Source organism: Diadema antillarum, unplaced genomic scaffold (assembly GCF_040938485.1).
Source record: "Diadema antillarum isolate AM-2024a unplaced genomic scaffold, OU_Dant_1.0 seq00001224_RagTag, whole genome shotgun sequence".
In the NCBI taxonomy this organism is placed as follows: Eukaryota; Metazoa; Echinodermata; class Echinoidea; order Diadematoida; family Diadematidae; genus Diadema; species Diadema antillarum.
In genome coordinates this window covers 252,837-277,460 of record NW_027272014.1, presented here as the reverse complement: position 1 = coordinate 277,460, position 24,624 = coordinate 252,837, and the positions used below count along the sequence as shown (strand labels likewise).

At 37.5% G+C, this 24,624-nt stretch overlaps 1 protein-coding gene across 1 annotated transcript; it reads left to right on the top strand.

Moving 5' to 3' along the window:
- Window positions 1–1,202: 1,202 nt before the first annotated feature.
- Window positions 1,203–22,120, top strand: LOC139744982 (E3 ubiquitin-protein ligase CCNB1IP1-like). Its single transcript, XM_071655388.1, has 9 exons — window positions 1,203–1,278; window positions 7,350–7,409; window positions 8,948–9,093; window positions 10,367–10,474; window positions 11,600–11,627; window positions 12,435–12,526; window positions 13,733–13,755; window positions 16,504–16,607; window positions 21,972–22,120. Exons 1-9 carry the CDS (start codon window positions 1,203–1,205, stop codon window positions 22,118–22,120), a joined length of 786 nt encoding a protein of 261 aa, XP_071511489.1.
- Window positions 22,121–24,624: the final 2,504 nt, after the last annotated feature.

Here is a 24,624-nt window from a genome sequence, read left to right as displayed (position 1 = left end):
CTTCAAAATTTAGACCATAATTTCAAGATTTTTTTTTCTTGAAGATTTTTTTTTTCTAAAAAATTGATGCATTTCCATGACAACCATGTTAAACATTATCATTATTACGGCATATTTAAGGTTTTGAAGATGCAATGTGATCAGAAATTCAGGTACCGGGTAGCTGACTAAACTTTTGTGTTTTTACTTATTTTTTGTTTGATAATTCTTTCCTTCCTTATCTGATTATTAGCGTTATTTTTTTTTCTTTAAAAAGTAGGTTTTCTCATGTTATTGCTATAGCAGCAAAGACGATGTAGGATGAATATAATGAAAAAAAACTAATAGTAATTTGTTACAAATGTACTACTCAATCTTGTCAATTGTCATGGTTTTTTCATGAAAATATCATTTTCTGTAATATAGCAACGAAAAGGAAATGGAATGAACGTAGTTGGAAAAAAGCTGATAATCATGATAGTAGTTAGTAATCAACAGGCTATTCCACTCGATCTTGTCATATTTTCTTGCTTTTTCATGAAAATATCACTATTTTCTTTAAACATATTTGTTACCATGACAACCATCGTTGCTATAAGGTAACCATGGCATTATGAGAAGTGTGGAAAAAAGAAAATGGCAAAAGGTGGATTCGTGCTCAGCACCCCTAAAATAGGGGAAACAGCACAAAAAATCAAAATCTACAGAAAACACCGCAATATTGTGACAACTACACTAGGTATACCGTCCACTAAAATGCGTGAAGAAAGAAACCGTTATCAGCGGTAGATGTAAACTTGTTAGGGGCCCATCTGAGTATACAAACTGTGATATTTTGTAGCCTTTATTCGAAGCACCAAGGATCTTCGCTTCGGGTAGCGTACCTTTCGGAACACACGGATAGCCATGCAAGAAAGGCCGAAGGCTATTAAAAGTTCTCTCTCTTTATTTTAATTTTCCGATTTTTTTTTTTTTTTTTTTTTTTTTAAATAAAATTAGCAGCTGCGACGCCGACTGAGCGCGCATCCCGCCCTCTGCATGCAGGCTCTCGACGACACAGTCGCGTTGCATGACAACAGCTTTGAACATTGTACATCACGATCACATCACATGCATGCGCATTGGGATATACGGCACACAGTACACAGTCGATCATGATTAACAGCAGTAGAGTCACCTAACGTAGACTCTGGAAAATAGTGTGTGTGTTTTTACTCAGTTAAATGGAGGACATGGTGTGCAACTACCGAAAATGTCGGAAGACAATAAATTCGAACGCCTGGGTGACATCCTGCTCACGTATCCTTGCTTTAACTTTTGAGGCTTGACTGACCTCCATTCGTTGTAAATCTAGAATTTGACGTTAGGGACCAGTGTGCATCATCACCAATATCGTGCACACGGTCACTGAAATGGCAGTGTCTAAGGCAAATGTGTACGTTGACCGACAAGTTTTTCGCGGAATTAGACATACCCGGGTATGTCTAATTCCGCGAAAAACTTTTCATTTATACTAGACCTATAAATTTATAGTAATGACATTTCCTGGGTCAGTTTTTTTTTTTGTTGAAGCACTTGCTATTGGGTTGTGTAGTTGCCAGTCACATACCTCGCACTGTTTCGCTGTATCTGTTCAATCCTGTTGATGTTTCTTTGGATGTGGGGATCCCATGAAGCAGCTGCATACTCTACAATGGGTCTGACATATGTCTGCAGGACAAGGGATTACCATTCCCTTCCCCCTCTATGTTTGTTTGTTTTTTCTTTGTTTTTGATGATTTTTTAAATCTTTAGAGAATACCCAGATTTAGATTCTAACACTATAGTAACAGTTAATCATATTAGACATTAAGTACCGGTATAGGGGCCTAACGTTAAAAGTCTCTGGGCCCTGTCTTAAACTTGTGATAGAAATCAATCAATCACAAATCTCTTGAAAGCTGCAATCAATCACAAACTGTGATTGATTGATTGCTGTTCTTCATCTTAATTTCAATCATAACTTTTTGATAAGATGGATTTGCATTCCGCCATTAAATGAACATCGTTCGGGGATGGATAACCAGTCACAATAGTTAAGGTTTAAGCAAACTTTATTATGCTCACGCAACACAAACTGCCGGCCGAAAGGGGCGAAGGTTGTACAACAACAATATAACATACATCTCAAACACTGCCCGTAAGAGGGCAGTATAACACACTGGCGCGATCACTTTCTTCTTTCTGTCTTCTTCTACACAACACAATGGAAAACCCTTGGCTATGGAATAATCATGCACATTCAATATGCCAAGAATGTGTGTGGAATTAAACCAATCAAACTTCTGACTAATGATGTGGATAGCTAGACCACATTACGAACACTCAATGATTTGATAACATTAATACAAACATTATCCCCATATAGACACAGTCTCTAGAAACTTGTATGGACTGACAACCAACTAATATGACACACCAACATTACACTATGATAAGCACTGCTATCATACAGTACTTACTCAATGGATCACCAATCAGAATCATGCTCATACAAAAATACCAATAACCTATGCTATACATGTATAACCTCATACATACCCTGTACAACGTCTTCTACCAATCATAAAACACTTAATAAAACAAACCACTTTACGGTGTAAACGAAACAGAAAATATTTCACAATGTCAACTATCAAATATCATACAAACACGTGTAGCTACCTCACTTTCTACCTTTTCTCACAATATGAAACACTACTACTGTAGGCCTACGTAAGTACCATGGTCTCCCCACTCGCATTCACTCTTTTGTTACAACACTGTTAAACACAGCACATACAGCTGTAATCCCTTTTCTTCTACATATGCTGGGATTTGGGACGAGTGTACATAAACACTACACTATAGCTGTCTTTCCTCTACAGTCTTAAAGCACATACACACCACACACAATGTTGTTACATTAGAACCAAATAGACATCAACATAGGCTCGAAAAGCGCAGAGACAAAAATCCCTAGATAAATCATATGAAAGCAACATGGCATTGAAAACAACAATGTGGTGTGTTCATAATAATGCCTGATACATGTATTCAAATCGGTATGAGTAAGACACGCATGTGAATGAAAGCCGCTGAGAATAGCCACCCATCTGATGTAGCAATATCAAAACCTTAATGTCATCATTAACTTATCATGTGAGTTATAACTACAACCCTTCGGCATATAATACCAAACGAAACAACCGACAATGATACATCCAATAAAAGATGTACTGTATATAAAAACAAATTACAATATACATTTGTATCAGAAAAACGCAGAGATCAAATACACCTGTACGGTGTATTATACTTTTAAAAACATACTCAAACTTCGGAAACATATTTTGTCCTTCAAGTGTATCAAAAACGAACTCCGACATTGACGTCACTCCATACAATATGACCTGACACATGATTCTTACATATCAAAAAGGGGAAGAGTGAACTACATAAGGTCCATCAAAACTACATTGTATATGCCATGTACAATGTGTTACCATACATATCATATAAATTTCATATAATGACAAATTATCATCATACGTACATTTATCTTTTCTTTAGCAATAAACCTGGTACTGATATTCTACCCTTGCATATGCAACAAAAAAAAAAAAAAATCAAACAAGCATCATACATACGTATGTAAAAATTTCACCTCTCCTAAATGTGTGCAATATGTATTTGACATAAGACAGAGGAAATGACTCAAAGAATCATACACACTGGGCAAACTGAAAGGCAAAAACACAAACATAAAAATGCCGACTTATACTTGAGTTGCTGGCAAAACCATCATGTGTATGCTACATACATAAAACGGTAAACATGTTATTCAGATTTGCACAACTTGCTATGTGCAAGTCAACTGGCTGCTTATATGATGTATACTACAACATGTACTTGCATCCAATAACAATATACATGCACTGTCTCCGTACATTACATGAATCAGAATAAATGCAAAACACTTTAGACCAGAACAAAAATATTAGCAACTTTGTAATATAGTATGCTCAAAGAAAAAAAAATGCATGCCGTGCATAGATTTCATACAATCACAAAAACAAACAAACAAAAAATGAACCCGAGTTTTAAATCTCAGAGTGCCAAAATATCAAAAGTGGCAGAATTATACACAATTCACACAAACTTCACCCATTGTAAAAAAACATTTCAATATAACTAACATAATTAGCAACTAAAGTTTACAATATTACCTTGCAAATAAAACATAACAGATCACAAACTTATACATCGCACTTTTTGTGTCTCACTTCTAAGCACTAATTTCACATGTACATTATACATAATAAGAAAAAATAACCAATAACCTTAAAGATCCTGCATTAGTTAAGCAACAACATCCATGTATCCTATTACATGTATACACAAATATATTGGCTTAACAAACTCATAAAAATGAAGCAGGCATGTGGCACACAATTCAATTCACAAGTCAGAGTCCAGGAACATCCGGTAGCTGAGGTAAAAAATGGGGGTTATCAGTTATCAGGGAGCTTCTGAACATACAGTCAATGTCTGGAGGACGGCCAGGAGGGGGTCCTACATGCAAGCCCGTGGAGTGACCTGGTTGAGGGGTGGGAGCGATGTCTGAGGTTGGAGACATCACAGATGTGCAGAGCTGAACACGAGGAGCAGTACTCTTCTCACGCCGTGGAACGTGAGATGTATCTCCAGGAGTGGAGGTACTGGTGAAGGCACAGGGTCCTCTGGATGCATCTGGGGGGCGCCCAGGAGGGTCGTTGATCTCGACAGTGCGAGGATGGTCTGGGGGGCCACTGCGTCGATGAGGAGTGCTGATGCTACTAACACTGATATTGAGAACATCCACAGGAAGCTCATCAGTGGGTGAGGGACACTGGGTGACATCTGAAGATGGCTGGCATGCTAGCAAGCCAGAGCGATGACGAGGTGTGGTTAGGGCACCAGAGGAATCATCGGTGACATCAGGGATGGTGCGATTCATCTCAGGGGTGGGAATGATGGCTAGCTCCGACTGAGCTAGACACTGACGTGCAGCCTCAGCATCCTGGGAATGAGGGTGTAGGCCGATGCCTTGGTGGTGACCGTTGCTGGCTGGTGAAGGTGCGGTCACATCATCAGAGATAGAGGAAGGCGGGTTGTATCGGGGAAGGCTGAGAGACATCGGAGGTGTGCGGGAAAGACGAATATCTACCTCTGGTGTAGGATCAGGACCATAGGTGTACGAAGGTCCATCACCGATTGTGATACTGCGCTTTGCGGGACGGATGGAAATGTCGTGCAACACTATGAACGGAATGCCTGCCTCAATTATAACATCCGGAGAGTCAACAACTAACCCTTCAAAGAGAAATGCCCTTCCATCTCTTGTGAGTGTAAGGCACGTCCCTCCAATGATTGCATACGGTGAAGAATGGTCAACTGGATAAGCCTCAGAAGAGTCCGAAAAAACACCTCCGAGACTCTTGAACACTGAATAGCCAATGAAGTTCTGTGGCGAACCACTGGCAAGAGTAACCCGGATACTCTGTTGGCCATAGTCAAGATCAATGTAGGGAGACATACAGGCCTTTTCAGGCAACACTGAGGGACTAGCTACTGGAGACTGTGGCGACTGATCAACCCGGAAGTGGAACTCATCCGACTCCGATGAGCCACGATCATAGCAGTAAGAATGGTCTTGAAACCCTATTGACCTGTCTAAATCTGACATATCCTTTGCATCTCCAAGACTAGTACTGTCTGAATCAGCAACACATACCCTAGCAGACAAGCAGACAATATCTGTAGACAAAGCACCGTCATGAAGATCATCAAAACATTCAACTTCTGAGAAATCACATTGTGAATCTAGCTCATCATAATCATCCAGATAATTGTCATATGGACACAGGGAATCAGAGTAGCCAAGGACGGACGCCGCTTGGCGAGCACATGTAATGATATCTCTTTCATGCTCTGGTAGGAATAAGCAATCACTGATATGATGCTGGTTCGGGCGATTGGCCACGAGACATATTGGGCAACTGTGAACTGTATGTCTAACATTAGAACGACTGGACTCACTAACACCAAGACTACTCATACACATAGGGACAGGATGAGGAGTAATGCTACATGAACTTGGATTGACGCCATCATACCGAGTAGCATGCAATACTAGATCCTCATGGGGACGAGGTTGGTTAGGGTCCCCGAAGGGCTCATCACAACTGTCATAACTTTCATCATCATAATCGTCACAGAAATCATCATAATCAAGACTGACATAATCATCCTCAGTCATCCATTCATTGCTTTCATGTCTTTTGATTGGAATTGACTCAGAATCGTAAACACTGTAAGGTACCTGGTACATTGTACTTCTGGTTAGGATACTGGTAGGGGCGGCCTCTCTCTCGGGCCTGGGTGCGAGGTCGTTGCCTCAATAGGGGACAGGGAACAGCCATTCAGGGGCTATGTATGGGACTACAGCAGATGCGAGCAAACCATAACTACCTATCACGACACGTTTTGCCGACCAACTGGCTGCCATATCATGCATAAAATCCATCGGTAATGAGGGAAGAGCAGGGTACTTTATCCCATGTAGCTGCCACCACGCCATTAAATGAACATCGTTCGGGGATGGATAACCAGTCACAATAGTTAAGGTTTAAGCAAACTTTATTATGCTCACGCAACACAAACTGCCGGCCGAAAGGGGCGAAGGTTGTACAACAACAATATAACATACATCTCAAACACTGCCCGTAAGAGGGCAGTATAACACACTGGCGTTCAATCCTTTAGTTGTGATTGATTTGAATCAATCACAAGTCTTTAGACAGGGCCCACTGGTTTGTCTTAATTTCAACCACTTTGTTGATGTTGAGTTTATCAGGAGAACTTGAATCTGTTAGAACTACATTGTACTAGAAGTAACAGTAGAGTTACATTGAATTTACTGAATCTAGATCTGTGTTTTTGTTCTGTTACATTGCGTACATGCACAGACTTGCAGAATAACAGGTGATTGCTGAGCAAGTTCCCTTTTATTACCATGTTGAAATAAAATGAAAATGAAATGAAATGAAGAGTCGAAGAAAGTAAAGTATCTAGAAAATGTCTAACGTAAGACTTTGTTACTGTTAGCTGACGTGCTTAGAACTAATGTGTCTAGTTCTGTTGCAGTGTTGGTAAGAGACAAAGAGTTATAATATATACCTATGTAGCTAGACAAATTGTCTGCAGTCCAGGTCTAGGGGGTGTTACATTTAATAGAAATTAGGAAGGCAGATTTTCCAGAACATCATTCCATAACTCTTACAAAAAAACTTTCTTTTTTATGATGTCAGATATATTTTGCGATGAGCATGGATCCCAAGAATTCAACAAGAAAACTGTTTGTCCAGCTTGTAAGTGCTGCTGACTTGATTTAATGTCGCAAATTTGTGGTTCCCTGTATCTTGATATTCTTACCAATATTATCACTAACATGTTACGAGTGATTTGTTCCCAATAGGGGCCAAGGTTTCATACACACAGACAAGTTGGTGAAGTCATTTGGCACATGCCTCCCTACCATAGATCATAATTCCAATTGATTTACAAGATTATAGGGCTATCTCAGTGGCAGTAATCCTAACTTGAAACTGACTTGATCATGTGACTAAAGGCTTATTGTAGATGACAGATGTCATTCCACTCATTTGATTTGATCACGTTTTCCTGGTATACACAGCCAAATTGTGTCTGTGCCATTGATACTGCTTTGTGATAATGAGTTTTATATGCATTCTAAAACAAGTATTGAAAGTATGCCTGTATTATCAGCATCTTATACAGTATATTAATGATTAAATGTACCATGGCATAATATAGTATTATAGAAATGTTTTATAGGTATATCGGTGTTGTTGTGGTTTCATTCCAGTGTTCCATGCCATTCAAGATTGGCTTTTTAGTGGAACGTTCTTTTCCATCATTAAATGATTACTTCTTCTTTTATGTTACCATGACAAAGTGTGCATTGCTCCTTTTTTGGGGGTTAAAAATATCATTTGTGGCTTGTGCATATATTTCATATTGTGTTCAATGATCTGTCCTTTTCGTTTGAATAAAAGTCAAATTGACATATGGACTACTTTGCATCATTATTTTTTTTTTTTGATTTGAGTTTGTGTGGGGCAAAAAAACAAAACAAGAAGTCTTTCAACTCAGAGGATCTTTACAAGGTACAATGCACAACTTATTCATGGGTACTGCCTTTGTCTTTATCAGAATCGTATAGTACTATCATTCCATTACGTCAAATACTACTACATTCATGATTGAAGTCATGAAAGTATGATTGATTATACTCATGAACCAATGCAGTTATTTACAGGTGGTGACATACTGCAGTCACATATTTACCAAAAGGATTCTTTGAAATCTTTGAATGTGTTTGGGTGATTAAAACTTTCGTAATTGGCCCAACTTCCCCTAATTCCTTTATGTTTTTGCATCATCAAATTCGATTTCACATGTATGTTGTTGCTGTGATCAGGAAGGAAATGTTGGCTGCCAGTGCATTCATGGAACAATTACAAAAGTAGACCTGCCATTCTTGGCAAAGTGATGCAGTTGATACAGTATGCTTTCTTTACATGGGTAGGTATGGAGACAGAAAATCTATGAAAGATAATCGTATGCATTTGACTTAAGTTCTATGACACTGTGAAAAACTCCCATTGCCTTCCATAGCTAATCCCCACCGAGCAGAAATGGTATTGTTACATACATATTACTTTAAAATTTGTCAAGAGTCCGATGCACAAGTTTACCACAAAAGATTATGGGAACCTCCATGAATGCTCTTCTATGCTGTGATTTATGAATTGATAAAGATGAAAGAAGGATAGTTAAATTAGACACATGATGTGTTTTTTATGCTTTTCTCCGTTCCACTTAGGCGACACCGATTTGCCAGGTAAATTAGACATCCTACGCATCGATCTCTCACCGTCTGAGCAATACAAGTCAATGGTTCTGGCTGGTCATAGGCCAGAGGTCATTCTTGAAATCTGTTCACGCGCAGTAGCCTTTTGGACATATCAGGTGATTGTGATATCTTGTTTTAACTTGACTTCCATTTACTAAGACAAATATTGGCAGGCATTGATCCTGCTGTAATGCAAATGTATGTTTTGTAATAATTGGATAAAGTTGGTTAAAGAATTCTGTTTCTGCATTGGTTTAATTTATTAAAATCAGTGCTGGTTTCAGAGCAAACAAAGGTTTTACAGCAAGATGCATTGAGGGAGATGTAAGTCATGACGTGAAGTTAAAAGAAATGTGAACTTTGCAAAACAACATTGCTACCCACGGATGAGAAAATTCTGAATGTTCCCAACAACAAAAGCAATTATCATGGGTCAAATAGTCAAAGTACTCTCCAAGCCCAGCTTGCCCCTAACATGAGCTGGCAGCTTGTTTGAACAGCATCACCACCTAATTCTCAGTTTTGCACAAGGGCAGTTTCAGTGTCTTTGGGCCTCGAGTATAGACATACCCAATTTTGCATGTACCCAATACAAGCTGTTTTCTTAGAATCATGTTTCTAGTGTGTGGCAAATCATTTATGTTCAGACATACACATAACAAACGTGAATATGCTATTGTGATCATAATGAAGTATCATTGTTCATTAGGGTTATATCATTTCATGTCATCAGGGGGCCGTTTCATAAAACTTGTCATCAGTGACAACTGCGACATTTCTATGACAAATTTGCTCTCAGCCGATCAGATGCAAAGATTTCAGTAGCTTGTCACATCTATGACAACTTGTCACTGATGACAAGTTTTATGAAACAGGCTCCAGATGAACAATACATTGTATTTCAAATGGTTTTATGGACACTTTTATGGAAGAAAACAGCTAACCGTACTCAAAAGGTAGTTCATGTAACATTGGTATGAAAAATGAATATTGTATTCCTTGCAAATGGTCAAATTTTCCACAGACTTGGCAGGTATCATTGCCAGTTGGATAGATTACCGGTGGACCCTATACAAATGAACAGCATAACCCCTATAGCCCCCCCCCCCCAAAAAAAAAAATGTAATAAATAAACAAACGAAAAATGACCCCAAGTTTGCCTCATTCTTCTATGGTTATAGTTTGCACGAATGTGTTGGAGATACTCTGCTAGGTGGTAAACCCACTGACTGTGTCTCTTGCTATTTTTCTTTCATTTTGATTTTTGTTGTTGTTGTGTGTTTGATGTTGATGCATTCTAGTATTCTGATTTATATTGATGTGTACTTACTTGTGAGTTGATTTGAGTTGAATTGAGTCATTAGACCTTTCTTATCTTTCATGAGGTAGATTCACCAGGAGAGGACATATCAAGATTATGTTGCCACCAAAGTCAAGGAAAGAAGCACACAGGTGGAACAGTACTACGAGCAAATTCTGAGCAGAACACGGGCAGAAGCATCAAATATCCTTTTTTTTTTTTCTTTATTAAAGGTCTTTGCACCTAAAGTGCACGACATTTAGCATTAAATTGCTGCATTTTTTCACGAGCATTTAATATTAAAAGTCCCAAAAATGTGGCCCAAGTTATTCAGCCAATTCAGGCATAACAGTGCCTCACTCCAAAGAAATGCACCATGGTGACACGAGAGGGAGTAAAGGTAATCTGTATTTATTGAATTTATTGACAGTTAATAGTTTCCAGTCATCTGTGGCAATTGGTATCGCAAATAAAGATGGGGGAGAGGAGCCCTGTTTATGTTCAAAATTATGAAGCTATATTCTACTAGTAAGTATTTAAAAAAATCATCTCTGCAACAAGGGTGGACAAAGCCTTTATTTGAGGGGAAAAAACAGGCAAGTCCTGAGAAATTCTAACTTTGGCCAAATACAAGCCTGTAAACAACCACCTCCTCCAAAAAAAAAAAAAAAAAAGGGGGAAAAAAGGGGAAAAAAGGGGAAAAAATAAAGTATCAAAGCAAAAACGAAAACTGTGTTACAGTAGTTGAAAGGACTCCTCAAGTGTGTATAGGGCCTACAGTGACCTGTGGGATCCCAGGGTTTTGTTACAAAACTGAACAGAAATACACCAGAAAGTAATTTTCAGTAATCTTTTTCAAGATTCAAGTGCAGCAACAACAAGTCTATTAGTATCCATATGAGTGCTGACTTTAAGGCTGTCCCACGATGGCTTCTGATGGTTCTCATAATGGTAACTGGACGCAGTGGCATTTGATTAAAAACTGACAAATGAAAAATACTTGCATTTTCTATCTTTTCTTTTTTCTGAAAGAGCATATGGTTATTCTGATCTGAAAAAAAAAAAAATCCTGACGTTTGATTGCCTAAGGAAAATATTGGCAATGTACAATGAATAAAGAAATTATTTGATACTGTCATGTGTTTGCAAGCTACATTGTACATATTATACTTTGATCAACCAAAATTACAACTGTAGGCTCTAATTATCAAATGCTGATTGTTACTTTCTTGTGGGAACTGCTTTGCATCAGGAATTCTGGTACTTGATACACATGGTAATTAAAATCCCTCCTGCTATTCAAATTTTCCTTCAATTTCCAGTCATCAGGTCTTAAAGCACAGGTGACAGGTATGTGTGCACATCTTAGCACCTTTTGTTTAATAGTGATGCTTTCAAATAATAGGCCGTGGCTTTTATTAGCAGTACAGAAAGAGTAGAGTAAATAATAAATGGAGTCAAAAGGGCCTGAGCTTTGATCAATACAATACAGTATATATCATATACATTGTATATCATAAGGGAGACCTATAACAAAACATTTTCAGTTATTATCACTAATGTTTCATTTATTTCAAGTTGGCTCTTTTTGTGCAGTTATAAAGAAATTTTACACTCAGTGACCCAAAGGTACACGTCATTTAAAGATTCGACAACAGATTATGAAATGGGACTTACGAATGTGTGATGGAGGCTTATTGCCTACACCATTTGGCATCCCACAGTGGTGTTTGTTTGTTTTTTTCATCTCGGACTATACATATGTAATAATCATACATACATACATTTATACATATTTTTTCCATTTCTTCAAAAAAATAATATGAATAATATCATTATGTAAGATCAAAATGTCTCCACTATTACAAACACAGAAGTTTGAGATCAAGCATAGAGTTTAAAAAATAATTGGGGTTTCTAGATTTGCCAAATAAAGCTGTACAGTATATACCAGTAGGCCTACTCTTAAAATTGACAGCAGTGTAAGGTCTAACCAACACATGGCAACTTTTAACTAGAGAATGTTATTAAAAGCTCTCCTACACCTGATGTCATTTTCTGGCAGGATTCTGTAGTCTAAGTAACAAATATTACCGGTAAGTCTTCACAAAACTGGAAATGTAGATGATAAAACTGTATCTTTCTGTTTTCAATTAGCTTTGAAGAAAGAGATTGAGATGAACAAGAAACGCTATCATGACATATCTGAGAAACTGATGGAAAGAAGCCGCCAATATCAGAAATTGCAGGTAAGTTCTACAAGTCTTTCATCTGAGATTATTATTTTGGGTATACCTGTAAGCTAATTAATTCCCCTGTAATTGTATTGTGTCTTTTACTTTACCAGGGAGGTGTTACAGAGATGGAGTGGAAACTCTTTGTAATTCATGCAAACACATGTTTGGGTTTCAAGGCGTTACAATGGGATGTCTAGCATTCCACTTCGCTTTGAAGTCATGCTCGGCACCGCTCTAGTTGCAAGACAAAGTTTGGAGACGAAGAGCGCATTTCACCTTTCGTTGAATTACAAGCTTTATTTCACCGTTAATTTTAAATGAAATACTTGAATCGAGTTTAAAGTTTAGGAAAGATTTCAATATTATAAACATGTATTTCTAGTTTCTTCGTAATGCGCAAATCGAAATGAAATGAAAACCAGGCCCTGTTAAAAACCTAATATTTTTCTATAATGTGCACAATTCCGCATGTTAGTTTTCTATCTTTTAATCTGGTATATTTTGATCTTTCAAATAAAGTACTCCGCTGAAGCGTGTTCCGGCATGCTTTTAAACTATTTGCTGTTAAAATTGTCAGTTTTACACTGCACTTTGATTCGCTGCTCCAATTCAAGGTGCACAAATACATTGTTGCCATCACATTGAAAGATCTCAGTCATTCATGTTAAGTTGATTTGGTATAATGTGTCTATCAGTATTTTTTTTGTGTGTGTGTGTGTGTGTGTGTGTGTGTGTGTGTGTGTGTGTGTGTGTGTGTGTGCCTTCTTTAGATTCACACCTGTTCATAATTGATACACAGGCAAGGTTGTACTGTAATATGACAATAAACAGGCCAGGAAAAAACCTCTTAGTTAACCTGATACCCTTATGCACTTTCTGACTATGAAGGATTTAGTGAAACTTGAACTCTTTGTGTCACATTACCAATACATAGATGCACCCCTTGGATTTCCTGCTGATTATTGTTAGTAAGAGCTATGGCTTTAACCTGTTGAGGGCTGTTTGATTTTGCTACAACACGCATTTTCCATAGACATCTGTCAGTCCAAGTATACTTGCGACTCATCCTCAACGGGTTAATGTGGTTTCTTGTCCCCACAGTTTGTCCAATAAGGTGAAAGAATTCAAATTTATTAGAGGAAATCTTCATGTATCTAGTAGAATCATCAATTATTATTGCCTTGCTAAAGTGTGAGTTTAATGGTGATTTATTCACAGTTGCTGTACGATGCAATGAGGAGGTGAGTCACATCGTTTTCTTTGTGGAGTGTTGCTAAGTAGGTCCTATGTTGCTTTGTTTTCATCATTCTCTAGTCATTCAAACATACATTTTAGATTTAAATGAAAGCCAAGGTTCTCTTAAAATAACAAAATCAAGGGACAAAATCAGTTCCACAGTAGTTTGTATCAGGATTATTGGCCATTTTATAGTCAAAATGTGAGAGTATTAAACAAAGCCATTGTTGATAATCTATGCTGTCATAAAATCTTGTATCGTAGCTTTTTCCACAAAGAATTCCATGCAATTAAGCATGTGAAGAATGCTAAGTTCATCTTGGATTCATACAACTGTATGTTGTTTTTCAGACCTCTCAATCAACTAAAAAGTAATGCTGGGTAAAGAACCTGATGAATGCAGATGATTAGGAAGGAAACATATCATTTCTAAAATGATATCGAAAACCAAATGAACTTGAGTGATATTTATGAATATCTACATTAAATCAGATCATGTGCAGATGAAGAGTGTTTGCAGTTTTCAAAATTTTTACAGGGGTATTTTGGTCCCATCAAAATTTAATCTGATTAAAGAACTAGTATCTTACAAGCACAATTGTTAAAATTTGATCACAATTGGATAAGAGTTTAACAAGGGAGTTATGTAAATGTTATGGAATTGTGAGCTAATTTTTACAAAACACTTCTCTCACAGTCAGATGAGTGGTTGATAATGTCATCCCTGCACAACTTACTTGCCACATAATTTGTACACAAAATCATGAAATTGTCAGTTTTTTAGCTCACCTGAGCCAAAGGCTCAAGTGAGCTATTGCGATCGCCCTTCGTCCGGCGTCCGTCGTGCGTCGTGCGTCGTGCGTCGTGCGTCGTCCGTCGTCCGTCGTCCGTCGTGCGTCGTGCGTAAACTTTTTACATTTTCATCTTCTTCTTGAAAACCCCAAGACCGATTTTCATCAAACTTGGCAGGTAGCATCCCTAGGGGGTTAGGAACTCAATTTGTTAAAATGGGCACCATGACCCACCCAGGGGGCCCCCAGGGGGGCCCAAACCCCCCAAAATTAAGGAATCTTTAAAAATCTTCTTCTCTAGAACCAGAAGTGATAGAGCTAAGTTAATACTATGAGTTAGTACATTGATGACTGCAGTTTCAAGTTTGTTCATGGCAGAATCAGGGATGCCCCCCTTGGGACCCAGGGGAGGGGGGGTGGGGAGGGGTTCTAATGGGGCCTAAATTGTACATTTTCATCTTCTTCTTGAGAACCCCATGACCCATTTTCACCAAACTTGGCAGGTAGCATCCCTAGGGGGTTAGGAACTCAATTTGTTAAAATGGGCACCATGCCCCACCCAGGGGGCCCCCAGGGGGCCCCCAGGGGGCCCAAATCCCCCAAAATTAAGGAATCTTTAAAAATCTTCTTCTCTAGAACCAGAAGTGATGGAGCTAAGTTAATACTATGAGTTAGTACATTAATGACTGCAGTTTCAAGTTTGTTCATGGCAGAATCAGGGGTGCCCCCCTTGGGACCCAGGGGAGGGAGGTGAGGAGGGGCAAAATGGGGCCTAAATTGTACATTTTTATCTTCTTTTTTAGAACCCCATGACCCATTTTCACCAAACTTGGCAGGTAGCATCCCTAAGGGGTTAGGATCTCAATTTGTTAAAATGGGCACCATGTCCCACCCAGGGGGCCCCCAGGGGGGCCCAAACCCCCCAAATGAAGGAATCGTTAAAAATTTTCTCTAGAATCAGAAGTTATACAGCTAAGATAATACTATGAGTGAGTACATTAATGACTGTAGTTTCGAGTTTGTTCATAGGAGATCCAGGGGTGCCCCTCTTGGGGGCAGGGGTGGGGGGGGGGGGGGGGGGGGGTGGTTAGGAAGGTCCAAATGGGGGCCTGAATCGTACATTGTCATCTTCTTCCTGAAAACCTCATGATAGATTTTCGTCAAACTTGGCAGGTAGCATCCTTAGGGGGTCAGGATCTCAATTTATCAAAATGGGCACCATGCCCCACCCAGAGGGCCCCAGGGGGCCCCCAATTCCCCAAATTAAGGAATCTTTAAAAATTTGGGCCCTTATTGTACATTTTCATCTTCTACTTCAGAATGCCTGGTCAAATTTTGGTAGAGCTGTGAATAATTTAGATTAGTGACTGCGTGAAAGGTGAACTTGCGATACTCAGGTGAGCGCTAGACCCGCGGGTCTCTTGTTTATTCTTACTGCATTTATGAACTGGTCTCAGATCCTACGCATTGTATAAATTTGAGGACCATTATTCTGAAATTGTTTCAACCAGTAATGTTAAATTACGTTTTATAATTTGAAAGCAGAAAACTGAATTTTTGTCTTCTTTTTTTCATGATCAGTGGAAAATTGTGAGGAGATGATATCATCAACTCACTCATATTCATCAACTCTTCATGAACTGTTAGGTGAAAATTGGCGTATCTTCAGAATTTCATAACTACCCTAATTTTTATACCAGTTGCATCAAACTTTCACAGTTGTTCTTATAACATTTTACTATTTCTTTCCAGATCAACTTATTACTGGGCTGTATTCCCCTTCAACACTCTATGATGATCTATGTACTTGACATTGATAATGTGAAAGGAAAATCAAGGCACTGTTTTCAAGAGATACATTGTATTAGCTGCTTAGTAAACCTGTCAAATATGTAGTTATAGTGTTTGGTATAGCTTCATTCAAAGTGTGTGAGCCATGCCTATAATGATCATGCATTGCAGAAAATCCATCACTGTGAGCTGCATGGAAACTCTCTCTGATGGAGACACAGCTGGAGGAGGAGTGGGGGAATCCAACTTTGCGTTGCCCTTCTCGACCATTGAAGGTAAGGGCTCGCATATACACACACCTTTATCCATTCCAGGAAAAAAAAATAGTGCAATATGAAAGAGCAAGAGTGGACCTAAATTTTCCTGTTTGTAACAGAATATCAAGGACTACTTGCAGTATATTCACTTTATTTAGGAATTTAGAACTTTGTATGCCCGAGCTTTTGAGTACAAACAAAGTTTAAATTTGAGGTAGACATTTGCTAGTTTCTAGAAATTGAACTGTTACCATGGCAACAGGCATTACTGAATATTTCCATGACTTTCAATGACTATTACTGCAACTGGAGGAACAATTCTAGATCTATAAATGTAATCACTCATTACATTTCATTGTGTAATACAAAATATCAACTTTAAAGATGTGTTATCATGGCAACAGGAGAAGACATCAGAGAATGAATCGGCAATTAATGAGTACTTACAAATTTGTAAATTTAGTTACTTTTATCACATTTTATCATAGCTCAGTAAAATTAGAGGTATAAGGTATTTCAAAAAAATCTGTTGAATATCATGATGACAGCCTGAGAGAATGTCAGAGGATGACTAGGACTTTAATTAAAAAACAAATGAGCAAACAAACAAACCCGAGTAATTCTATATCTTTGATAAGTCTATCACTTTATTGCATTTGAGTGTTGTATTTCAGTGAAAATATGTGTATTAAAAAAACTGAGGGGCTCAATGTCTACATCTACTTAAGATAAACCCTAAAACGAGGAATGTTTGCATGCATTTTAATATCGCAAAAGACAAGATTCAAGAAATTAAAATACACAATTATGGAGGTTCTTGTCCATACTGTACGCATTGAATATCAGAGGCAACTCGCAAAAAATCTCACGCCATGAAAAAGGCTGTGGGCTCCAATTAGTGAAAATATTGTGTTTTACAGTATCAGTCTGTATGTGTGCCAAATTTGGTAATTCCGTTAGTAAACAATTAGTAAGCAAATAATCAACGTTGGTGAAGGTGATGGGACAAACTATCACTTCCGAGGCGATCTGGATGTAGCTATCTTTCCGCAGCGCAGCTGAGGAAAGATAGCGTACACATTCAGATCGCCAAGGAAGTGATAGTTTGTCTCATTGCCTGAAACTAAAAGTTAATTATTTGCTTTATATTCCACATCCAGGGTCCTAGAAATTCCCATTTTGTTCCACATCTGAAACCGTTTTAGCTGTCTTTAGGTATCCTTAGGGCTTAGGCTACTGTGCGCGTAGATGACAACAAAATGAATTTGCTGCACGCACAGCGCGGCACTGAAGTGAAAGTGCGTTGCACTGTGTACTATCAAGTGACCTAGTTAAATGATAGTCCACAGTGCAACGCACTTTTATTTCGCGCGTACACATCTCGCGTTAAGACTGTATGGACTGCCAGAGATCAGCAAAACAAACAGCTTTCTTTACAGATGACAAAACAATGAATTTGCTGCGCACACCGCGCGACACTGATGGGAAAGTGCGTTGCACTGTGTACTATCAAGTGACCTAGTTCTTCTCAGGTGACGTGATGGGCAAAACTACGCTTTATCACGTGATCAGCTCTTGACCAATCCTATAGCAAGATTCTTAGTATGTGGAATATAATCTGATATAACAACTAGTATTCTGTTTGCAAGAGCTCCAAAAAAAATAGAGTTTTTTTTTTGGGGGGGGGGGGAAGGGCAAAATCTTGATGAGCACACATTTATGTCACTGTGTGAAATCCTTGGCGAGGGTGATGGGAGGCAGGATATCCCTCTTTGACAGTAGGGACTTTTTAAGCATTTAAAAACAAATTTCTAGGGAATTAGCATTGTAAAAAATCCTGGGAAGGACTATGATCTTACTTAAGAAAATTACTATCCATTATACTAAGAACGGGAACGATAATATATTATTAATGAGCTGAAACTGTTGGAAATGTTCATGGTAAAGTCACTGAAGTGTTACTTGTTCACTGTCTTGGGTTTGGCCATTACCTCTAAGATTTCATAATGCAGATGATCCGCTGTGATGAGTTTGTTGCATGCATAGGCTAGGTCAGCTCCACCACGCAATGGTGATCAAGCCACTTTGACATTTACCATTTGGTTTTATTGTGAAATTCATTCATTAAAAGCTTAAAAATGTTTGCATTGTTCAAGCAATAAAAAATATTCTTATATTGCTAGAAAGCTTAGAAGGAAAGGAAAAATGAGAGGGTTTACTAAAGGTGTGTTACATGGGGAACACTCTTCAAAGGACACAAGGCTACTGTCTGTATAGTAAATTCATGTGTAAGTACCCTGTCAGGGGCAAAAATTTCACATTTTTCAGTCATGAAATTGACAATTATAAGTCCAGAAAAGTGCCTTTATTGTTCATTTGTTAGATTTAATTAATTTCTTTAGATAATTTATCAATGATTTGTTACCTTTCTGGAGGCTAGGGTCACGGTAAGGGTTAGGGTTAGTCAACCAAAATTTCTCACTTTTCTATCATAGTTCAAAGAAATGAATGCTAAGCTTCAATATTATATATGACTTTTAAAATGTTACTTTTCTAACCCATTCAAAAATGATCAAAATGAGAGTTGCCATTTAATCAAAATGGAAAAGGGAGGAAATAACTATAAGGGTCACTCAAGTGTGCTGTTAAGCAGGGCTCGACACTAAGGGTGGCCCGGTGGCCCAGGGCCACCAAAAATGAAAGTCAGGCCACCAAATTTTAAAAAAGGGCAAATTTGGTGGCCCGCCTCGGGCCACCAAAAATGTTTGAAAAATATGTGAATAAATTTGTAACTTTTTGCGCAGGAAATTAGCAGTTAAATTTGTTTAAATGATGGATGAAAAGGACTGAATGTGTGCCTGAGAATGAGTGTTGCGAGTTTGTTGAGGTTTATTTATGAGTATATGTCCAGCTTCCAATTCTTACTATGATAAAACTTAAATATTTGACTCATATTTCATTTTTTTTTTAAAAAGGACTTTTAATGTTTTTCATTGTTTTTTTTCGGGCCATCAAATTTTTCTCTCGGGCCACCAAAATTTGAAATTGATGATTTTGGTGGCCCCATCGGGCCACAAAAAAAAAAAGTTAGTGTGGAGCCCTGTGTTAAGTAGTATCATTGTAAATGCATTCTATTTCTCAGGGAGAAATATGGTCCAGAAAACTGCTAATGTCTTGATTTAAGCTTGGTTTTAATCCAAAAAGAAAATTTTAAGAATTTGAGCAGGTCAAACCACATGACATAGTTTGGTCAATTCAAGAGATTCCTAATCTACAACTTTTTATGGGTTTGGATCTGAGTAGTAACGTGTGGCCTCCATAAATACACATCATTTCATTCTCGCCCCATTGGCAGCCAGTCAAACTCTCAAACAAAATTGACTGACATGACATCACTGCTTAAGAGACCTCCAAATGATTTTCAGACTTTTACTATTGAACAGCTATAAATTATACTGAGTACAGAGTTTCAGAATTCATAGTGATTGGGATGAGGAATAAGAATGTTCTCAAAATTTATAACAAATTGCAATGAACAAGGATGATATACGTGTACATGACAGCCTCACCATATAAGAATGCATGAGTTGGGGCTCAAGGAAGCAGAACAAAGGAAGGCATGTATTTGCAGAGATTCTACACAGGTGAAATCTCTGTTTCAATCATAAATTGTGAAATCTGTTTGAAAAAGTGTCTCGGCTGTCATTTTCTTGATGCACTGTACTTTTGATTTCCTCTTGTAAAACTATTGTCACATTCCTTATTCATCTTAAATCTTACTACAGTGTAATTACCCTATTAATTGCTAATGACAGTGAAAATACCATAGATGCTGTTATTTTCACAAAGGTTTAATTTTCTCAAATTTTGAGAATCACAGTCGGACTGTGAATTTAGCAAAACATGAAAATGTCACCACATGCTAAGGTAGTAGTACACTTTTGAAGGCCTCTGTGTCAATTCACACAAAACATCTAACGAAAATGTCTGTGACCTTCTCAATCACGAAAATATATGAACTAGAAAATAACAGTTTGTACAGTAAAGAGTGTATTGATCATGGTGGTAACAACAATGTTATTGACACAAAGATTTTCAATGAATTTATGATACACCTGTCCAGTGATGAAATTAATTGCATTACAAGTCTTTATCTCTATTGCTGTCATATGTTTTCCTTTGCAGTTTTTGTTGAGTTTGTGTATTACCAAGACACATTCTCTTTTGTTGTAGTAGATGTGTGTACAATGTGTGTTGTTTTGTGTATTATGTAGGGCACAGACGACCATCAGGTGACAGAAAGGTTGTACCAACTACTGCTGAACGTAAGAGTAACAATCTTCTTTGCAATATGAATAGATTAGGACAAGGATGCCAGTTTTCAGGAAAAAGCCCGATTTCAGGCCCTGGTACTATCAAAAGTTCAAGCCCTTTCATGTACGAAGTAGCTTCGTGTATGTAATTCAGGCCCTCTTTTCCTTCCAACTGGCTTCCCTGAGTAGAAGCATAAAGTGCTATGTGAAAGCTTGTATGTGCTACCACTGCATAATGTTATATTATTCATATGTTACTATTTTACTCCTTTTTGGCATCACTTTCAATGTTTAAATGCCTTCCTTTGCCAATGTAATTTCATCACCCATTCTGTGTTCATGAAGTTGCTGATTACTTAAAACTTAATTTGCCAAGCATCATGACATATTAAAGACCTTGTTATGCACATGAAAAACAATATCAAATAGTTGCATGTCAGAAAATGTCTAAATAGGTAATGATCTCATGTGCATGCCAAATATTGTACGGCCCACATGTTTCATATCTATAACCCACAAAAACAAACGATAAGTGGAAATATAGGAATCAGCATCTAGTCAGCAGGTCTGTTGCAAATGTAGCAGATCAAACTACTCCGGTTTTCAAGCAATTCAAATAAAATTTGGTACACATGTTGAGCTGAATGTAAAATCATGCAAGAAAAAGTCATTGCCATGGCAACAGCTCATTTGTCCCCACATGAGATGAAAGGCTTGCAGATTGAACTTTTTCTCTAGTTTTTCAATAGAGTTTAAGATGCAAAGTTGAAGCTGTGCAAAACACTTTTAAAGAGAAGTGAAAAGTGCATTGCCATGGTAGCATATCAAGCCCCCAAAGTCAGGAAAAAGTGGATATAGTTTTTTCCAGTCTCAAGGAAATTCAATAAAATTTGGCACACATGCATTCATAATGTTGGTCTGCTCCTTATGAACAATTATTATGTCAAGTTACTGTTCATTGTTCTCTTCAGCATATCAGTACAAAAGTGATAAGCAGAGTGTATTCATCACCTTCAGTGACATTTCTCATTTTCTTTTTTTTTTTCTAATTCCTTCTGTATCCATGCAGGTGAGTTTGTCTTGAACCCTACAATGTCAGTTACAAGAACCCCATCCCATCTTTCCCTGGATCAAGAAGCAGTTCACAACAGGTTTAACCTGCAGATTAGTACACCTACTGAACTGTCACGCAGGTCAGTTGGCCAGCGCAGGTTGTAAATTAGTTCATTTTCTCAAGATTATTTCCTGTACACCAAAGCATTGTGTTTACAGCAGCCTACTGCAGAGTTATCTTTTAAAATGTATTCAGCCATAGTGGGTATGTTACATGTGGACAAAATAAACAAAAGACCTACAGTGTGTATTTGAAATGGCTCATAATAATGACAAGTCATATCTTGTTACTGTGGGATATCATTTCTGTAAATGTTTCAAATATGCAGTGAAAAAAAGTTGCCTTGCATGAATGCCAACAAATGTTTTGACTTATTCATGTTTTAATGATTAAACAAATAGAGTAAAAAAAAAAATCAATCGTATTTGAATTGCCATTGTTTTGGCTCTCTCAGTTATATCAAAATGACTTCCCATTTTACTGTAGTCCCTCATATCATTAAAGGAATGATGGATAGCATAGGGTACATGTTGAAGATGTGTCAAGCACTCCTGGGGATTCTTGATAAAATAGTGTCAGGCCCTTTTTGTAGTAATCTTTCAATAACCTGTAACTGCAGTAGAAACCACATATGTACGTCATGCAAATAAGATTCATGTGTTACTAGTAATTTACTACACAATATCATATTCATGGTGGCCTACATTAACTTAAACAATTAGCAAAAAAAAAACCACCAACATTTTATACATGTACATGTATAAAGAGTGGACTCCCCTTTTAACAAAGTCCTTGGGAGTGGCAAGTTTCTTTCATTATATTGAAATTTCATTACAACCAAACAAATAAACAATAAAGAACAAAGAGTGCCTTTGGATTATTCTGCGGCCTAAATTTTGCTTCATTGTAACCGGAGTTTTATGATAACCGTGTCCGTTAAAACTGGAGTGCACTGTATACATATGTGTGTGTGTATATATATATATATATATATATATATATATATATATATATATTATTATATTTATTATGTATATATATATACATTGTATATACAAGTATATTAATAATTGTCAAATAAAGAGGGCCCAGTGTTGGTTGCAAGGAAAGGAGAACTCTTCTTGTTTGCATTGAGAGAGAAAGAAATGAGATTATACAGTGCACTCCCATTACAAGGAACATGGTTATAACGAAATTTCGTTATAACGAAGTAAATCTTCTGGTCCCAAAATTATCACCATTAAAGTCTATGGTACAAAATTCGCTTATAACGAACACGGTTATAGCGAAATTTCTGTTATAACGAAGTCTTTTCCGAGCGCCACAGACAAAGAAAAACAAAAGAAATGTGCTCCGTTATAACGAAATGCGAATTGCTTTCGAAAATACGTAGCGGAACAAGCATTTATAGCGTCTCTGCATGGGTGTTCGCTCCTTGTGTCACGCACAGTTTCTGAGGGGAACTTGCGTTTATTATTGTATTACAGTTATCCCATTACACTTCACATAGCTTTCCAGTGTATGATGAGTATTCAGCAAACATAATATGATATATATACGTGGTTCCTTGTTTTCGTTATCTATTGTTTTTGTTCGGTTATAACGAAATTTCGTTATAACGAAAGAAAACTGCCGGTCCCGAGCATTTCGTTATAACGGGAGTTCACTGTAACAATTTTACCTCACTTTATCTGTATACACTGTATATGGTTGTAGAAAAGTAAATGTATTACAATTTTAATGTAACATGCAACTTATATACCATGCTCTTAGTTTTTGTTACCCATATCAAAATCAGCTGGAAAGTAGTGAGGAATTTCACTTTGCAGGTTGTCTGCCATTTTGTCAGTGTACCTCTATTTTGCATATTTTGCCAATTAAACCCAATACTGTATTCAATGAATGTACAGTGTGTGCCAATTTGTTTATTTGACTGCTTTCATTGACAGATCTCATCGATTTCATTGGAAAAATTGCAACCTGTCATTGTCTTTGAAGCTATTTGTGCTCAGTTATGTATGGCATTTATCAGCACAGTTAGGTATCAATGGAAGGAAGAGTTGCCCTTTCCCCACAACCAACATTGTGCACTCCATAATTAACACATTAATTAGTAACCCTCTAAAGTTGGATTTTTTCTTTTTTCTTTTCTTTTTTTTGTGATAAACAATTGTACATACACTGTATACGTATTTTGATTGACACACTGTATATGTGTATTTGGAATGTCTGTCCATTATACCATAGAATATCATAGATCAGTTTTAATGCATTTGAAGTTGAGGAGTCAATTGTTTACTTTTTTCTGAAGTGTTCACATGAGGAAGGCGTGGTTTGGTTTTATCACTGTTGGAAGTGTTCACACAAGGAAAGTGGTTTTAGTACAGTGCACTCCCGTTACAACGAACACGGTTATAATGAAATTTTGTTTTAACGAAGTATTAAAATCTTCTGGTCCCAAAATTATCACCATTAAAGTCTATGGTACAAAATTCACTTATAACGAACACGGTTATAGCGAAATTTCCGTTATAACGAAATCTTTTCCGAGCGCCACAGACAAAGAAAAACAAAAGAAATGTGCTCCATTATAACGAAATGCGAATTG

What these genes read in the sequence shown, in the direction of transcription:
- LOC139744982 (XM_071655388.1), top strand. Translation starts at nt 1,203, where the DNA reads ATGGAGGACATGGTGTGCAACTACCGAAAATGTCGGAAGACAATAAAT. An exon ending in TCTTAAAGCACAGGTGACAG is followed by an intron (nt 11,628 to 12,434) that starts GTATGTGTGCAC and finishes GTTTTCAATTAG; the next exon opens with CTTTGAAGAAAGAGATTGAG. An exon ending in GCCAATATCAGAAATTGCAG is followed by an intron (nt 12,527 to 13,732) that starts GTAAGTTCTACA and finishes ATTTATTCACAG; the next exon opens with TTGCTGTACGATGCAATGAG.